At 42.1% G+C, this 17727-nt stretch overlaps 1 protein-coding gene across 5 annotated transcripts in view; it reads right to left on the bottom strand.

Annotated features, from left to right (window-relative positions):
* Positions 1-1128: 1128 nt before the first annotated feature.
* Positions 1129-17727, bottom strand: part of Pdzrn4 (PDZ domain containing RING finger 4) — a 348064-nt gene continuing 331465 nt past the window's right edge. For 4 of the 5 annotated variants that reach the window (XM_087557538.1, XM_087557539.1, XM_087557540.1 and 1 more), the window contains 2 exons: positions 13126-13242; positions 1129-3453 (listed from right to left, as the gene is read on the bottom strand). In XM_087557538.1, the coding sequence (XP_087413664.1) occupies positions 1936-3453; positions 13126-13242 (1635 nt within the window). In that variant the 3' untranslated portion in view covers positions 1129-1935. 5 annotated transcript variants of the gene reach the window in all.

Here is a 17727-nt window from a genome sequence, read left to right as displayed (position 1 = left end):
CGTGACATGGAAGTGAAAGGTGAAATAAACACTTTCGTCTCCCAAGGTTCTCTTGGTCAGAGTGTTTAATCATGGCAACGCAATGAAAGTGGACAGAATCAAAGAGGAAAATGGCAGATTCATAGAGTCATTTAGGGTAAATAGTATTTGTTATTACTATTCAAATGGAATTAAACCAGAGAATTACAAAGCAGGAGATTCAAGACTGTCCCTTCATGAACCTAAAAACTACGAAGGGGGGAAATGCTTACGATTTAATTATGAATAAATTGCCAAGAAAAAAAACAACAATGTATACTAAAGAACTAAGAAAACGTGTTTTCGTCAATACAGTTTCCCCCAAAACTCTGTCTGTTGTTTCATTTTAATAAGGTGTAGGATTTATTTCAGAAATCTCAGGAAAGTATCAGGTACTAACTTCAGGGAGAACTAGCGGGAGAGGTGACCTGGGCAAGCTATAGGAAGACTTGGATATAGTGCTGGGGCCTGAGACTGACTAGAGAGCTAATAGGCAGCCACTGTAGGTTTTCATGCAGTACACTAGCTCCAAAATAGGTGCATGTTCTCATGACAGTCTGTTGGGTTAAATGTCATTTTATATATACCATTAACAGTGTCTTCTCTTGTGTAGGCATCATGGTCGGCACATGATATGGTTAAATGTTCAAGCAATGAAAAGCTAGATTAATAAAAATCTGCCTAGCCAGTTAACAATAGACCCTTTAATAAAGACATACAGGGCATTTAATTGAATATGCTGAGAATTACTGCAAAGATGGATGGCTTCCCAAAACGTACCTTCAGACCATCAATTTAATAAACCTGCCGTGTTGTAGACTGGATTGTGTCCTACCAAAATTGAATGACTTAGCAGTCTCCAGATCTGTGAGTGGTAAGTCCCCATTGCTGAAGCCTATCAGAGCATGTGAGTTGTGGAGGTGAAGCAGATGTGTCAACAGGAGACCCTTCCTTAATATTCTTTCTCTACTCTTCCTGAATCTCACCTGGGAAAGGCAGGCTAGAGGCTCATGAAGCCTAATTTAGCATCACTGAAATACAGCGTCTATTCTCGAATTCGTTCCCGGTAGGAATATGTGATTTGGAATAGGTGACACGATGACCTATAAGTAGTGTTTCCAAAACAACTTTATTGAAAGAGAAAAGGTGATAGAAAAGCTGCACAGTTTGTAATTCACAATCAAGCGTCTTCTAATCGTATACATACAACCAAACATGTCAACCACCGTGGGCAAAGAAAATAACAGTCCTTGGTTAACTTTTCTTAGGATAATCAATAATTTATTATTTTTTTATTGTCACAAATTACCACAATTATCTAGCTACATGACCAGTGTCACTACATATCACGGGAAGATTGTCCACCCACACTTTACTGAGACAAAGACGATTGCCATTTATGTGTTTAAATGTACAGAAGGATGTTGAAAGAGGTGCTACTTCATGTATAAGACAAGATACGGCATGTAGTTTATTAGCAGATCTGATTTAGCATACACTATGCCAGGAGGTAAGCATAGACATGTTTTGGCATTGAATTATTAAAATAGGAAATAAGAAAATTAGAGAAATAAATCCAGACTTTTTTAAAACTTACAATAGATACATTAAAATAGGAAATTAATTAGGTCCTTAGTATTTTTGTTCATCTTTTTTTCTTTCCTTTTGTTTTTTCATCGTTTTATTTTTTTTCTATAAATGTGTGCTATGAATATATCACAAGTTAAGGAAAGATATTAGCCAAAGAAGGTACCAGCATATGAAAAACAAATTAAAAAGTACCAGGTATTTTTGCTTACAAAAAATTTAAACTGTAAAGTCACAAAATATATATAAAAATGCCACATTGAACGAGGCAATGATACTCTACCGAAACTGGTAGCATGCTCTCTAAGCCAGTTGTCCCCATGTGTCTGGTCATACGGTGGTCACTGACAGAAAGGCATTGTGGACCCTTGTGCCATCCGGGGATTTGGCCCCATGGGTCATCAGTTCTTGGATTGTCATCCAGTTATCCAAAATTTTCTTGTTTCTTTTCTTCATCATCTTCTTGTGGCTCAGTTCAATGATGCTCAGCTCCTTCTTGCCCTCGCCGCTGCTCTGTGGGCTCTCCTTGAGGCTCTCCAGCCGACTCCGCATCATGAACTCCCGGCGCCGCCTTTGCTCCTTGGCCCGGACCAGGTGTTGCTTTCTCTCCTCCTTGCTCCAGTAGCGCCCCATTTTCATCTCACTCATGGTGTCGTCATCTGTGGTCATGCCGCTCCGCTCCTCCTTGATCTTTAAGGCACGTTCCTTCAGAAGTCGGTCTCGCACTGGCCTCTTGGTTATGTACCGGGTCCCATCACTTCTAATTTTTACCTTCCATTCCATCTTGGGCTCTGAGCCCCTCGGCGATTCCTTGCACATGCTCACCAGGCTGAGCTGACTCTGGGCATACTCTACGGCAGATTTCTGTTGAATTAGCTGCATGTAGCTTTGATAGTGCCGGGCATGCGCCGGAATGTTGGCATATCTGTAGGAGGAGCTGTGGTAAGGAGAGAGGTATGGAGTATGCTCACTGACTGTGTGCTCCTGATCCAGAAGCTGGCTGTTTTCTAGACTCTTCTCCAGGCTTTCGACGCTGCAACCTTCATGGGTGGTTTTGACTTTGGTAGCGGTGTATTCCCTGGTGCTCGGTCTGGAAGGGGACTGATGGGCTGTCATCATGCTCCTCAGATTTTTCTTATTGGTGAGGTTGATCATTCTTGGAAGGGAACTGTCCGGGGACCTGTCTACAGTCAGTGGGGTGCTTCTGCAGCTCTCAGCTGTATTGTATGCACTTGAGCTGTCCTTGTCTGACTTTTCCGGATGCTCTATGATGTCGTCCAGTTTCCCTCTTTGCATATCTAGGCTGGTGTTGTAATTTCGGAATCCTCCATCATGCAATGCCCAGATGTCTCCGTATTGGTCCGTCACTTTCTGGAGCCTGTGGGCCTGCATGATATTCTGACACTCCAGCTCAATGTTTCGTAGCTCCTCATTTAACAGCTTCAGTTCATGCTCCACCCCGTCCTGCTCCCCTTGATTGCATTCGAGCGTACTGCTTGAGTAGTACAGGTCATAATCTCCATGGTTTCGGATCTTAAGCTCCAATAGCTGCTGGAATCCTTCACACACCTCCTGGTTGCTGGCACAGTCGGAGTCCAAACACTCACCCCCAGCGCAGCTCTGGTTGCACTGAAGCTCAATGCTTCCTAGGGTGTCTTGGCTCTGCCCCAGCTCTCTCTTGCTCTTCAGTGCTGTGCTGTGGGGCTCCTCGACCACATTCTCCTGCTCTGAGCTCTCATCATTTCGCAAGCTCTCATCTGTGCGCCCCACGCCACTGTCCTTCTCCTGGTTGTTGGACGAGGATGTGGCCGTGTCTGTTGTGCCTTCTTCTTCCTCCTGCTTTTTTGGCTGAGGAAACAGAACACAAGAGATTATTTTGAAAAGCACTGGCTGCTGTAAACTTGCTTGAAAAACAATGTTTCCTGGCTAGGGTGCAGCTCCTAGAACCAGCTGTACCTGCAGTTTGCATACCAATTTTAGAAATTGAGACAATTAGCTCATGGCAGTCTTGTGAGTAGCAAAATAGAGGAACTAAGTTTCATTATATCTGTAACACTCACTGGGTATCAATGAGAGGGAGGACCTGGACATGAAGGACCACTGTGTTCAGCTTTTCTCTTTGGGAAGCCAAGGTGAAGGATATATACAAAGTGACCACTTCTCAGGTAAAAAACACACAGAAGTGTAGTAGAGACAAAATATCTACAAGTTCTTCAGCAGTTTGGAGGTTTAAAGCTTAACTAACCATTGCTGCTTCTTAACTTTCTTTATATGAAGTAGAACAAGGTGGAGATGACCATCTATACAATACTGATGTATTATTGATCGATTTAGTGATCTACAAAAAGCACTGCTTGTACTGTCCGTTTGCCAGCCACAACTTTACTTGTTACCAGAAACAAAATGACCTGGAAAAGCAGCTAAAAACAATGGTCTGTTGTCACTAACAACCTGCTGACTGCCCCGCATGCTTCTGTAAGATCTTGTTCGGTTGCCCACCCCACATTGTGGTTCTAGGGTATAAAATGAAAATACTGACTGAACCTGGATAGAAGCCTTTCAGGAGCTGTCCTGGCTTTGGCCCACCAGTGACATCTCCTTTTTGTCACTCTGACCTTTTGTCATTGGTGGCAGAGTGCTTATTTCAGAAGGATTCCCACAACATAAATTCAGGGGGGACAGGAATGTGCAGAATATAGTAAGGCTGGTATCACAAAACAGTTAGTCCATGTTAACATGCTGGAACTGCAAACCTCCATCTCTCTCTGTAGAGGAGGATGCTCCATGCCAGACAAACATAGGCTATGAGTGGCAGAATAATCTGGAAGGCAAAGCTCTCCTCCTAGGGTTCACATTACTTATGGCCAGCACATCATGTTCCTGGGTACATGAGCACAATGCATCTTGCATGATACATTTCAGAAGAAGCACAATGTTCCAGGACTTAATCACATACAAAGTACTCCTAGCCACTAATTTCCTACAACGATGAGATTTAGCTTGGGAAAGGTGGAATTGGTTAAGGGCTAGACACACTGAGCATGTGTTCATTAACTAACAACATTCTTTAGCAATGGTCCCTGAGGTGTGGAGCCAGCTTGAGGACAGACAAGAGCAGAAGCAGTCAGGATGACTTGTGAATGACACCATAAACTCAAGCTCCTGTGAAGAGTGTGACTCCCCTCCCCCACCCAAAAGGAAACTTGAGAAAAATCATGCCCTGCAGCCCTTCAGGAAGGTACAACTCCTGCTGACTGGTCATCTGAACTGATGCCAGTCTGCAATGGTCAGATGCCTGAATCTGTATCTCCACAACAGGGCTGCCTACCCTCCATGTCCACTTCAGTTTTGCAAGAGGAAACTTCTCTGCATGAGCAGACACAAGGTATCTCTGTATGAGTGTCCTATGGCAGGCTACCACTTGGACCTTTCTTCCTGGTTTAGGGGTATAAGCTAAGTGTTTGCTTAAGGGACAGACTTCTGGGTTGCAGCAATCTCTTCAGGAGTCCTGGGCTCTTCCTGCCTTTGGAGTCTGGGTGTAGTAGCAGAATCATAAGGTTCCACTTGGGAGACACTGAATAGCTGTTTGGCCTAATTCAAAATTAATTAAAGCTTAATTGCTTTATGTTTCCCCCCACCTATTTATTTTTCTGCATTTTGTGAGTCCATGTTGGTGACAATTGGTTTGATAGAGGCTGAGGGATTTCGTGGCCGCAGCAAGACTCTCCTGAAAACTTTCCGTATATAAGGAACTCTGGTTCTGAAGAAACAACTCCCTCCAGCCTACCTTGGATATCCTAGATGACAAGGCTCCCAAGAAGGTTGCTAGGACAACTTACTATAGTAACACATGGAAACACCTCAGAAGAGCATATCCCCATTCCTGGTTTAGAAGGAACTAGGCTCATTTGGAAGGTGCAGTTGAGAATGGTCAGCTCTTACCCTGAGCTCCCCACACTTCTTGTAAGTTCAGGATGTTCTGAGACACTAGTAGGACTGTCTGGCAGATTGGTGATTCTGGGAGATAATGTCCCTTAAACAGCACATCTGGCTTGAAACATTTCCTGAACAGTGACTTGTCCTTCAGCCACCAGATAAAAAAGGGATCCCAGAGACACACTGAGCAGAATTGAGTTCAATCCCATCAAGGTGAACTGCTCCTAGAATTCCTCAGACTAGTGTTGGCCGGAAGTGAGTGCTTCCGGCTCTCTTTGGTGAAAGGAGACTTTCCTGTATTGAGCATATGCCTGTGCCTGATGGCTTTTCTCTAGTGACTTCTCTTTGGCTCTGTGAGCCCCTCTAGTTTTTACGACTGGCATGGCTCCTTTACGATCTTCTTGTGACCATCTCTTAGATAGTCCCTAAACAGCAGGCAGCGAGCTGGGGCAGAAATCTCTTTAGCTCTTTAAGTTCTTGCTCTGCTAATTTTAAATCTGTTGATCATTCCAAGTTATGTGTAAAACTGGCTATTTCAGCCATAGTTGAGAGTGAGTCCATAGACTCATTTGGAAACTAAGACTAGGAAAAGCAAACAAGCAAGCAGGCAAGCAAACAAACAAGAAACAACAACAACAATAACAGCAAAACCAACCAATGAGAAACAATAACAACAAAACCAACCAATGAGAAACAATAACAACAAAACCAACCAATGAGAAACAACAACAACAATAACAACAACAAAACCAACCAATGAGAAACAACAACAACAATAACAACAACAACAACAACAACAACAACAACAACAAAACCCTCTACCAGATGTTATGGACATGGCCTCATTTGAGTCCATCTGAAGACTGTAGAAGACTTGCAAATACAAGCCTTAAGATTAGATGACCTTTGACCTTTCTATTGGCTCATGAATATGAGCCAGTTTTAACTTTCTTTTTTGTAGCAATTTGCATTAGTTTCCTGACTAGCTGAAAGGTAGACCACCTTTGTCTATGTGTGTTTCTATATATTCCATTGTAGATACATTGTGTTGTATGTGTTTGTATGAAAGGATGAAGAAATTCTCTTCAAACTGCCCCATGGTTACATGGGTACACTCATAAATCACAACTATCACATTTCAAAACATGTCTTGTTTGTTCAAATTGTTAATAGACAATGTGTTTGGGTGTGCTGGCCAAGTAGGGCTGTATTTATTATTACTAGATACAAAATATGAAAGATGAGTCTAAATAAATATAAACATTTGTCAACATTTGTAGCGTCTTCAACTATTAGTTAACATACTTAAGCTTCTTAAATTTTATAAATATAAAAAATTATTCTGTAGGGTTATAAATGAATTTACTCTCATCTTTTGGTATATGGCATTTAAAGCTTGCTTTCTCCCTGGGTTTTGCTAAGGTTATTAAGAGTCAAAAGTACAATTAAGATGTGCAGTTCTCTATATAAAGAACACCAAAAGAAGTGAAGGTATCTTTTGACAAGTAAAACGGAAGACGATAAACATTGATAAGAAATAATGTGTGCTATGACTAAAGTAATCCAAGATGGAAAGGAAGAAAGAACGGAAGGAAAGGAAGGAGGGAGGGAGGGAGAGAGAAAAGAAAGGAAGGAAGGAGGGAGGGAGAGAGAAAAGAAGGGAAGGAAGAAAGGAAAGAAGGAAGGAATGAAAGAAGGAAGGAGAGCTAAACAAGTTAGAGAGGCTCTGAGCAGTCACAGAGAATCTGTAGAGGGCAAATCTTACACAAAAGCAAATAAAAAAAATCATGAGTTTCCAGGTGATCTATAATTAGAAACAGATTGTTTATATTAATCCAAACACAAGCCTTAACACACTGACAACAAACCAGAATTCTCTATGTCTGAAGCAACAAGACATTCTTAAATTACGTACTAAACCTTAGTAAAATGTACAAGTTAGGCAGTCCTGATATTATGCTACCTCCGAGGACCATTGTTTTAAAATGCTGTGTGCAGTGAGAGTAACTACTGTTTTGGTTAGCTGCTGATTCTTACGGAAGTCCTACTGGTTTCTATGGTTACTATTGTCTTTAGTCATCCATTGACAGACACTTTTGCTTCTTCACTAAAGTATTTGAACCTAAGTACATGGAAAAGAGTCTAAGGCATTCTTCTTTGTTGTTAATTTAAGTTATAATTTTTTTTTAGAATTTCATATATGAGTACTTTATATCTTTTTCATGCTCCCCCCCCAATCCAACTCTTCCTGGGCCCCCACTCCTCAACGTTCATGGCCTCTTTCGTTTAATTTTTTTTGTTAGAAGTGTTTGTGTGTGTGTGTGTGTGTGTGTGTGTGTGTGTGTGTGTGTGTGTGTAAATACAACCAGCTCGTTCCATTTGTGTTGCTCATGTGTGTTTATGTATAGGTTTGATGACCTAAGGTTGGATAACCCATCAGCGGACTTGTCACTGGAAAGTACGATTCTCCCTCACTCTGCAACTTTTGATTGATTGCCTATGGCTCTTTATCGAGGGGGAAGGCCTTGTGGGTGTCCGATCTGCTTTGTCATATTATCTCGTGTCGTCATTATGCAAGTCTCATTTAGATGGCTGTATGATATATAAAGGATGCTATCTCACAGAAGATGTTCAACCCCCTGGCTCTTACACTGTCTGTGCTCCCTCTCTCTGCAAGGCTCCCTGAGCCTTAGGTATAGGACTCCTTTTAAATACAATTTTTAGGGACAACTAAGCTCATACTGTTGTTTTTTTTTTTCATTGACAAAAATTGGCACAGCTACAGAAAATTATATTTCTTTGCTTAAAGCTAGACTATGACGTCGAGTGTTTGGCTTATTCATTTCGTATTTTTTTTCTTTTAGAGCTTCATAGCTATGCATATCAAGCCTCCATAGGGCTTTGACTCATTACACCGTGATGCCTGCTCAGTGCCTTGACATAATGCCTGTCATCAACCACAAAGAACAGGGTTCAGCAAGGAACACCAGCTATCCTTGGCTCGAGAGCATGTCTTCTAAACCTCCTTGTTGCACAAATGTGACTAAAATGATTAACTCCACCATCAGTTTCTTCCCCTCCAGTGTGGCCAGTCAGTCTGGCAACTAGGAGAGAGTCAGCCTAGCTACAGGACAGACAGGAAGTGATGGCTACAGAGAGAGCAGGAAAGAACCAAGACAGTCATTATAATCACAAAAGACGCAGCTGTGTTAAGCTTACTGAAGAAGCATGCTGGGAAGAAGTTATCTCCTAATAACTACCATAGGAGACTGCCAGGTCACAGTGCAGCAGCCACCACAGCCCGCGTAGAGAGTGCTTATATGAAGTCATTTCTCTCAGCTCTGCATTTTCCACCTCAGACTGATGCTATTTTTGTTTCAGTTGTTCAGAATACCCGTTATAATCCGCCTCAGTTTGTCTGTAAACTTCCCCTTGCCTACCTAGTTCCTGACAAGCTGTTTACTCTTGACTGCCTGAGAGCAAAGCAAGAAGAGCTCTTACCTTTACACACACCACTCTGCTCTTCTAGTAACACTTCAGGGGAAACAAAACACAAAGAAACCGCTACTAAGTATCATCTTCAAACACGACGTGGTTTTAGAAACCGGAAAGGAATCTGCCCCTGGAAATACTAGTGTGAATGATTCACTGGGCGAAATTGCTTCTCAGGAAAAGTAAGAACGTCTGTGTCCGTGTCTTAACTCTCACTGACAAAAGCCCAGTAAAGGTTGTGCACGGATAACGACTGTGCTAGACTTCTCACTAGCTCCACACTTAGCCTTCAGTCTATGATATAGTGAACATTAACACTTGCATGGATATTAGCAGATCTCAACAAATGGAATTAGAAGAGCCAAGGTTTTGAAGGTAGTGTAGCCACAAAATGTGTTTCTGTTCCTTGAGCAGAAGCTGGCTTCCTGCTTCTAGTCCTCTTGCGCCATGCCCCAAGCACCAGGTCTCCCTCACTGGATTTGGGAAAGGGTATGCCAGGGAGATGGGAGACTAGGGGAGCAAGACTGTGGGGTGTCCTGATTTTATCATTCTCTTCCTTATTCGTGAAGACAGGATGTCTCACTGACACATGAGCTGAGGTGACAGGCCTGCTTGGAGCATCAGGCTGTTGTGATTTGATGTTTTGCTCTGCTAGGTTCCTTTCTGTGCTCTTCCCCGATGATTCTATCTCTAGGAGCAAGCACCCGACTTCTCTTAAAGTTCATAATCTGTTCGGTTTGCCTAGACACAGTGGAAACCTTGATTCTTTCCCGACACACAAGACCTACTCATCAACCCCAAATCTAAACCCTACCTACACCCTAATTCAGCAGGAAGTAGCAATAGTAGCTGTTGCCAAACGTTTGAGATAGAAGAATGAATAAAGACGAAAGATTGAAATCACCCTCAACTTGAATACATCTGAGTACAATTTTCTTAATAAAGTTCTGAGGGTATCTTCGAGCAAAAGAATCAAAAGACTTTTAAAATGCCTCCACACGATCTATCTGTAGGGCATTTTCTTAATTAATGATTGATGCTGGAGGGCCCAGCCAATTGTGAGTGGTGGCATCCTAGGGTGGTAGTCCTGGGTTCTATGAGGAAGCAGGCTGAGAAAGCCATAGGAGCAAGCCAGGAAGCAGCATCCATCTATGGCCTCTGCCTCATCTCCTGCCTCAAAGTTCCTGCTCTGTTTGAGTTCCTGTCCTGACTTCCTTTGATGAACAGTGATGTAGAAGTACAAATCAAATCCAGCCTCTTCCCCCCGAGTTGCTTTGATCATAATGTTCTGTCACAGCAATCGTAACCTTAACTTAGACGCTCAGGAAGGTCCTTCCTCTCTGCTCCTGAAAGCCCCTAGAATTAACCCATCACAGAGGCACCTTTGGGCTCTGCTTTAGCTCCAGGCCTCCTTTCTGGTTGCCTATATGGTACAGCTGTTTTTAAGTCTTGTAATAGTCTGAAGCCATAACATTGTTTTCTGCACCCATTGAACAGTGATCCTTTCCCCCCAAAACATGAACACAAGTGATAGTTCACAAGGAAAATTTGAGGAATGCTGATTGGCAGGCACAGACGTAATATCAAAAACATGTTTTGACATGTGTGCACATACCTTAATAGAACATATGCTATGAATGTGCGTATATATAATTACTTACTTTCATATAGAACAATTTACCAAAAGCCCAATGAGATGAATATGTAAAATCACTTTCTTTTCTTATCACACAGCACTTTCCGATTGTTTTCCCTACGTGTAAATTTACTCACAACTAGATCTATTTCCTTACTCTAGCAAGTTCTACTACATCATTAAAAACCATTAGATCTGGGGCAAGAAATTTGGGGTGGAGAAATTAAAGTAAATAAAAAAATAATAAAATGTAAAAAAAATAAAAATAATAAAAACTGTCTCTTAACAATCACTGTTTTGTTCCCCAAAGGTAACATCACATAAATAATAAAGGAATTATAGCTGTGTATCAATTCTAGGATTCTCAAACTTTCCCTATAATACATTCCCTTACTTGTTATGAACATAATGATTAATTTCTAATGCCTCACCGATAGATAAAATTGTATGTAACTACCAAGGAAAACTGCTCACAGCTCCAGGTCTGGCTCTGTCTAACAAGGGATGCATGGTGTGCTTTGCTCACCACATTCTTGATGCTCCTACAACTTGGGGCAGTTTGAGTTTCTATGTAACAAACTTGCGATGAGGCAGAAAGGCTAATGTTTTTCTTTCCATACAACTGCATACTGAGTCCACAACAGCTGTCCAACCCTAGACAGTGTAGAAAGTTGACTTTGGTATAAAGTCTACATGGGCCTACAAATTCGAGCGAGTTGCTAAGTTGACCTTGCAATCATTGTCGCTGGTCCATGATTGGAAAACCATGAAAATGAAGACCATACGCTGAAAAACCATGGAAATGAAGATCTCCATTCTAATCCTAGAGTGCCTGGTCGTTAATATACCTTGGTGTTTTTTACCCTGCCCCCTGGGATTATGACTCTGACAGGAGGCGTGCCTGACAGGACATTTCTGAGGCAACAATATTGTTTATAAGAGCAAAAGACTTTTCAAAGGTTTCTGTATTTGTCGTCGTGTCAGTTTTCAGTCTTGTGGGGGAGAAAAATTTCCACACGATGATCGGCTGACCTTGGGGACATTAGGTGTTCCTTCACTAGCCCTCAAATCTGTATTACATCTGATGAGTAGGCAACATTTGGCACTGTATCACTTTACCTAGACGGCATCTCTCCCTTACTTCTTTATTCCAGCATCCCCCTGTCAATTCTGTATCAGGTCACATTTTGTATCTAAGAAAGAAAAAGCCTGGAGCAAGGACTTTCTTGCTTGTAAGAGGTGGCTGTCAACAAAAGATATATTTATTTGTGGCCAGTGTTGAAGTTATACATAAAAATTCCAACCCTATCTATACCACAAAAAAAACCAAAAACCAAAAACCAAAAAACAAAAAACAACAACAACAACAACAAAAAAAACAACCCAACAAAAAAAACCCAAAAAACCCACGACCCAGCAGCAGCGTTTCCCGTGAAGGGACCAGTAGCAATCATGATCTGTATCATGCTCGACTGGCAGTCCTACGGTTTAGTTTCTGCATTTTGTTTGAGGTAAACATACTTCATTATTCAGTTTGGCGAGGTGATAAAATGTCTGTTTCGTGTGGTTAAGCCTGTCAGGATTTTTTTTTTTTAACAGACGTCTTTATGACGAGGTAACAATTAAAGTTGAGAATGGGATGATAATTAAACGAATTAGTAAACTGTCAGAGAGATGTTAATGAGATTATGTCAGTCAGATGAAGGACATAAATTAGACATAAAAAATCTAGGTCATCCGGCCTTGTTTTTAATGTGCTGTGAAAATAACAGAAATAGGGAGACTACTAGACTCACTTTGCCTTACCCCTGGCTGTGATCTTCCCCGTTATGAATTCTTTTAAAACATTCCCACCATCAAGGTACTTGCAACATAGTAAGAGTTCAAACTTTTGTTGAATGAATATGTGACCTTAAGACAGCATGATGTTAGTCACTTCAATTTATGCCAGGGGACATGTGTATAGCAACCACTGGGACAAAGATCACCCTTATAGGTTGTTCAAGAGTACACAGGGATGATTAACCCATAAAGTACACAAAACCTTACCCCATGTTATCATCCTATCTACAGATTAACTGTTCAAATGCTAACATTCATATTTTAAGCTCAAATGTTTGTTTCAAAGTTACCCCATGGACGACAGTTGGTTGTTCCTAGCTAGCCTATCCATAGGCAATACGCACATTTACTCCTAAGTGCCTGCCAATTATGTTGACTAACCCATTTCACTGTCCGAATGTTACTGTGTTATAGGAAAAGTCTTCAGGATTTCCAAGCTGGAAATACTCTTAACAGAAAAGACACATATTCCTTGCGCTTCGTTTGAGAAGATCATTTGCCCCAAAAGATTACGATTACACAGATGTTTGATCAAACCCTTTGGTTGTGCTTTCTTTTTCGTTGAAGAAAGCAAGCGACCTTTCCCATGATGCAGCTGAGGTTGGGGGCCCTACCTGCTGCAGCTCATTGGCTGTGCACTGCGCTCCTTCATTACGCTCTTCCTCCAGCATCTCCGAGTTTAACTCCTCTAAGAATTCGTTCCTTTCATCTTCCAGCCAGCCTTCATCCAGCTGCAGAGGAGAACACATTAGTCCATTACATTATGCTAGTGAGACTCGTGGTAGAATAGGGTAAGCCTCAGCGCCGACTGCCAACCGGCTCTCTTTGTTAGTGATTCTCTTCAGAACCGCAGCCCCCTCTCCTCACCTCTCAGGGAGAAGAAAAGGCGAGACAAAAAAAGAAAGAAAGGAAGGAAAGGACGCTTAGAGGCCTTTTATCCTCTCCTGAAACAGTTTTAGATTTTCTCTGGTAAATGAGTAAATCCCACAGCACAGAACATTACCTTCTTTCAGAACCTATGAAAGGAAAGCAAGCTACAGAGTCTGCAGCTGGAGTGTTCATCATCTCCTGCAGCCCCAAGTTCAAAGAACTGCAGGTGGTTCTGATAGGGCTATGAGACAATTGGGCCTTTACCCATAACAACATTCCCCAGTGAGACTGTAGACAACAGGCCCCCAACAAGCAGATTTTACTCTCTTTTGAGTTGGGTGAATCAAGCTAGCAAGGTGGAACCTTGTCATAAAAGAATTGATAGACAACATTGATTTTGTCTGTAAAAAATAAAAGGAAAAATAATAAAAAAAAACTAAACCCAAAAACATAAAACTAAAAAACCAAATACCCAAACATCTATTTATTTGTTCTATCTATCTATCTATCTATCTATCTATCTATCTATCATCTATCTATCATCCATCCATCTATCTATCTATCCAATCTACCTACCTACCCACCTACCTACCTACCCACCTACTTACCTACCTACCTTATCTACCTACCATATCTATCTATCTATCTATCTATCTATCTATCTATCTATCTATCTATCTATCTATCCTACCTACCCACCTACCTACTTACCTACCCACCTACCACCTACTTACCTACCTACCTTATCTATCTATCCATCCATCCCAACTACCTACCTTATCTATCTATCTATCTATCTATCTACCTATCTATCTATCTATCATCTATCTATCTATCTCTATGTCCACTGTGTGTCTGTGCATGCTTGTGTGTGAGTGTGTGTGTGTGTGCCTGTACGTGTCTGCATGCCATGGGACCCATATCAAAGTCAGAGGACAATGTGCGCTTTCTCTCTTGGACCCAGGTGAATTGATGACCTCATCAGGCTAGGTGATAAGGGCCTTTATCTACTGAGTCATCTCATTGGCACCCACATTCCTTAGATGGGGGGAAGCATGCATAATCAGACCTGTTTATTCACAGGGTCCTGAGAACTAGTCAAGACCTGAAGCATATTAAGCACATGCAGTCCCACTGGGGAGGGATCACGTCTATTAGTTTGAGGGATCATGGCTAATGTGTTTAAAGGCAGTGGAATGGCGCCCGATTTCGCTTGTGGGTGATAGATGCAAATGCTCACGCCAGGCCCTTTCAGCGCTCGGTTAAACACATCCTGTTGGTGTCTCCACGCAAGGGGAAGTGGAGGGCTAGAGATTACCTTGACAATATGATTGCTGTTGGCAGCCAATGCAGATAATTGGCCTCTGAGTGGATTTCTGGAGCGGGAGTATATAAATTAACTGTCGCGCTCATTAAACAACCTGTACTGCCATCAAAACTCGGCTTTACTCTGTGCTACAAAGAAAAACGGGTTTCTAATGAGCACAAAAGGACAGCGGTTGGAGAGGTTTTCAATAAGAAACCTTTTAAGACAAATGAACGTCTTAAAACACCAAACAAATAAGACAAACAACAAAAAACCCAAACTCTTGAAAGTAGGACTTTAAATGGTACCACAAGGACTCACGTGCATGCATGACACTTCTTAACAAAAGGCAGATCGGGGTGTCACAGGTAACATTTGTTTTGACGCTCTGGGAAGAGGGAATCTCCATGGAAAACTGCCTCAGTGAGAGTGGCCTGTGGGCATGTCTGTGGGCAGTGGTTTAGTTTTTAATTGAAGTAGGAGGACCCAGCTCACTGTGAGTGGTGCCAGCCCTGGGTAGGTGGGCATAGGCTGATTTAGGGAAGGTAGGTGAGCAAGCCAGCAAGGGGTATCCTCTGTGATCTCTGCAGCAACTCCTACCCTCAGGGATCTGCCCTGAACACATTCCCTGGTGTGTCTCAATAATGGGCTGTAATTATAAGCTAAAACAAACAATCAGACAAAGTGACGCCCCTTTCCTCTCCAAATCGCCTTTGGTCCTGGTGTTTGTCACAGCGATGGAAAGCAAACTAGAATGTGTCTATTGAAAGCCCACACAGAACTTATATCACCTCGGACACGACCAGAGGTATGGACGAACTTCTCTGCCCTCGTTTTTCTTAATGTGGCCCAAGGAAGGTGTCCGTGACTATGCTAACTAAGAATTCCGTAGTCTCTAATCCCTTATTTTGAGCCACGGAGCTGTACAACTCAACTCTGAACAAAAACATTTCAAGCTAAGCTCATTTACTTCCTATAATCACCGCTGGGACTTGTTTCCTGTTTGTCTGTTTTCTTATTTTTGATTTGGGTTATTTTGTTTTGCTTTGTTTTCTTTCTGTTTTGCCTTTTGTTGTATTTGATCAGGTCAAAGGCAGAATTTTCCTGATAATTACATGGGAGCAGCCTTCTGAGGCCTATGTAGAGTGATGGGAAAGCCGAGAACAAAAATAGAGATGACTTTTGGACTAAGTCGCCACCCGTAGGCACCTGTGTGCCTATCTTGGAGGCTGGAGCGCATAGCGCAACAGGAGTGGAGGTCTCCTCAATGCTCCCTATCCCCCTGATTTACCTCAGCATCTCTCAGCATCACTCACTCAACTGAAGTCTGTGTGCTACCTGAGTCGAGCTGCCAGGAAGGAGGGATCACCTTCATAGGACACTGTGTCTGCACAATGTAGGTCACACACAGCACAGAGGAGAAAGAAGGGTGTACAGCCATTCAAAGGTAGTGGCTCCCAGGCTCTCCGAGAGCCCTCTCTGCCCCTATCTCCCCAGGGGAACGGGATAGTAGAAAAGCAATATCTTTAATGGTCTGAGGAAGAAAACAAGCAGGAAATGAAAGAAAGGTGACAAGGAATGAAGGAAATGAGTTATTTAAAAATATTGCACAGATGCACAATAGTGCCCCGGGCGAGCACATAGATCAATTCCAAGAATCCTGAGAGTGTGCAAAACATTTTTAAACACGTTAGGAAAAGCACACAAAAAGCTCTCCCCGCATAGAGTACACGTGCGCACAATGCACAAGACATACCGAATTTGATAGACAAAGATAGCAGATGGAAAAACAGGATTTGTTGTCTGTCTTTTTTTCCCAACCTTAGCATGTACCGTGTAAATTCTATTTTTAAAGTATGGTGTTAAGATGCATTTTCTTGGATGATTGCGCTGGAAATCCGATTTTCAAAGCAATGGTGTCTTTTCTAGTCGTATGGAACCTTTATTTTTCTTTCTTCCAGGACCAAGGGGGAAGGTAAATCCTGGTTTGAATAGGTAGCATATTATTCCGTGACATCAGTGATGTCTGTTATCAAATGTGGAAACAGTCTGGTTTGACGATTCATCCTCCAACACTGACTCTTTTAGGTGATAGTTCAGGAGGGTGAGCAAGATAGTCACCTTCTGCCAGGCAGACAGGTGTATATGACAGATAGTAGCAGGGACCAGTCTTGAGCCATTAACATCCATTCTTTCTATTGCCCATCATGGCAAGGCTGGAAATGCCTCAGCTCTAAATTCATGAGTTTCCCCAGCAGCTACACGGATGGACAGGAAATTGACTTATAACACACCTTCCTACAACATGGATGGCCACTCAATTCATTTCAGCTTACTATGAATTTTGCTGATATATATCTTTTTTTTTATTCTTTCCCCACCCCCTGAGGAAATGGTATTGGTGAGATAATTGGCTCAAGAACATTCTAGATACTTTGTACAATTTCAAATGTATTTTAAGCATTCCTTCCTAGCGAAAATGCACTCCGGCCTGTTGTATGGGCTCATTTTTTTCCCCCACTACCAAGACCTCAGGTGTGTGGCTTTACTGCGCTCCAGGCTATAGCAGACTTTATGAGAACCATTTAGAATGGTCAAGGGCATAAAGGAAATATATGCGGAAAGGGTGATCTTTTATAACCACTGGACTCAAGTCTGGAGCAGCCTGACACTGAACTCTACTTACCCAGTGTAATTTATTGAGAGAATGTCGTTACTGAGTCTGAAAAATATCAGATCAATAACCTGGGAGACAAATGGTGGTGCAGCTAACTTCCTTCACAACACTGACAGGTGGATAGGACAGTGACAACCTACGGTCCTTTCTGTTTCGATGGGACAGGAGAAGGATGTGAAAGGAGACACAAGTTAAGCACCTTTCTCCCATCATTCCCTCGTTTTTATTCTGATGACATTGTCCTCTGTCGAGATATAAAAGTACTCCTTTTGAAGCCTCTTTGTGTGTGTGTGTGTGGGGAGGATGCAGATAAATTATTTTTTGTCACGTTAGGTATGGAAAAGAACCTTCACGGGACTACAC

The sequence above is a fragment of the Rattus norvegicus genome, chromosome 7 (genome assembly GCF_021556685.1).
Source record: "Rattus norvegicus strain SHRSP/BbbUtx chromosome 7, alternate assembly SHRSP_T2T, whole genome shotgun sequence".
Classification (NCBI taxonomy): Eukaryota; Metazoa; Chordata; class Mammalia; order Rodentia; family Muridae; genus Rattus; species Rattus norvegicus.
Note: the sequence above shows the minus strand (reverse complement) of the source record. Positions and strands in the feature narration are given on the sequence as shown.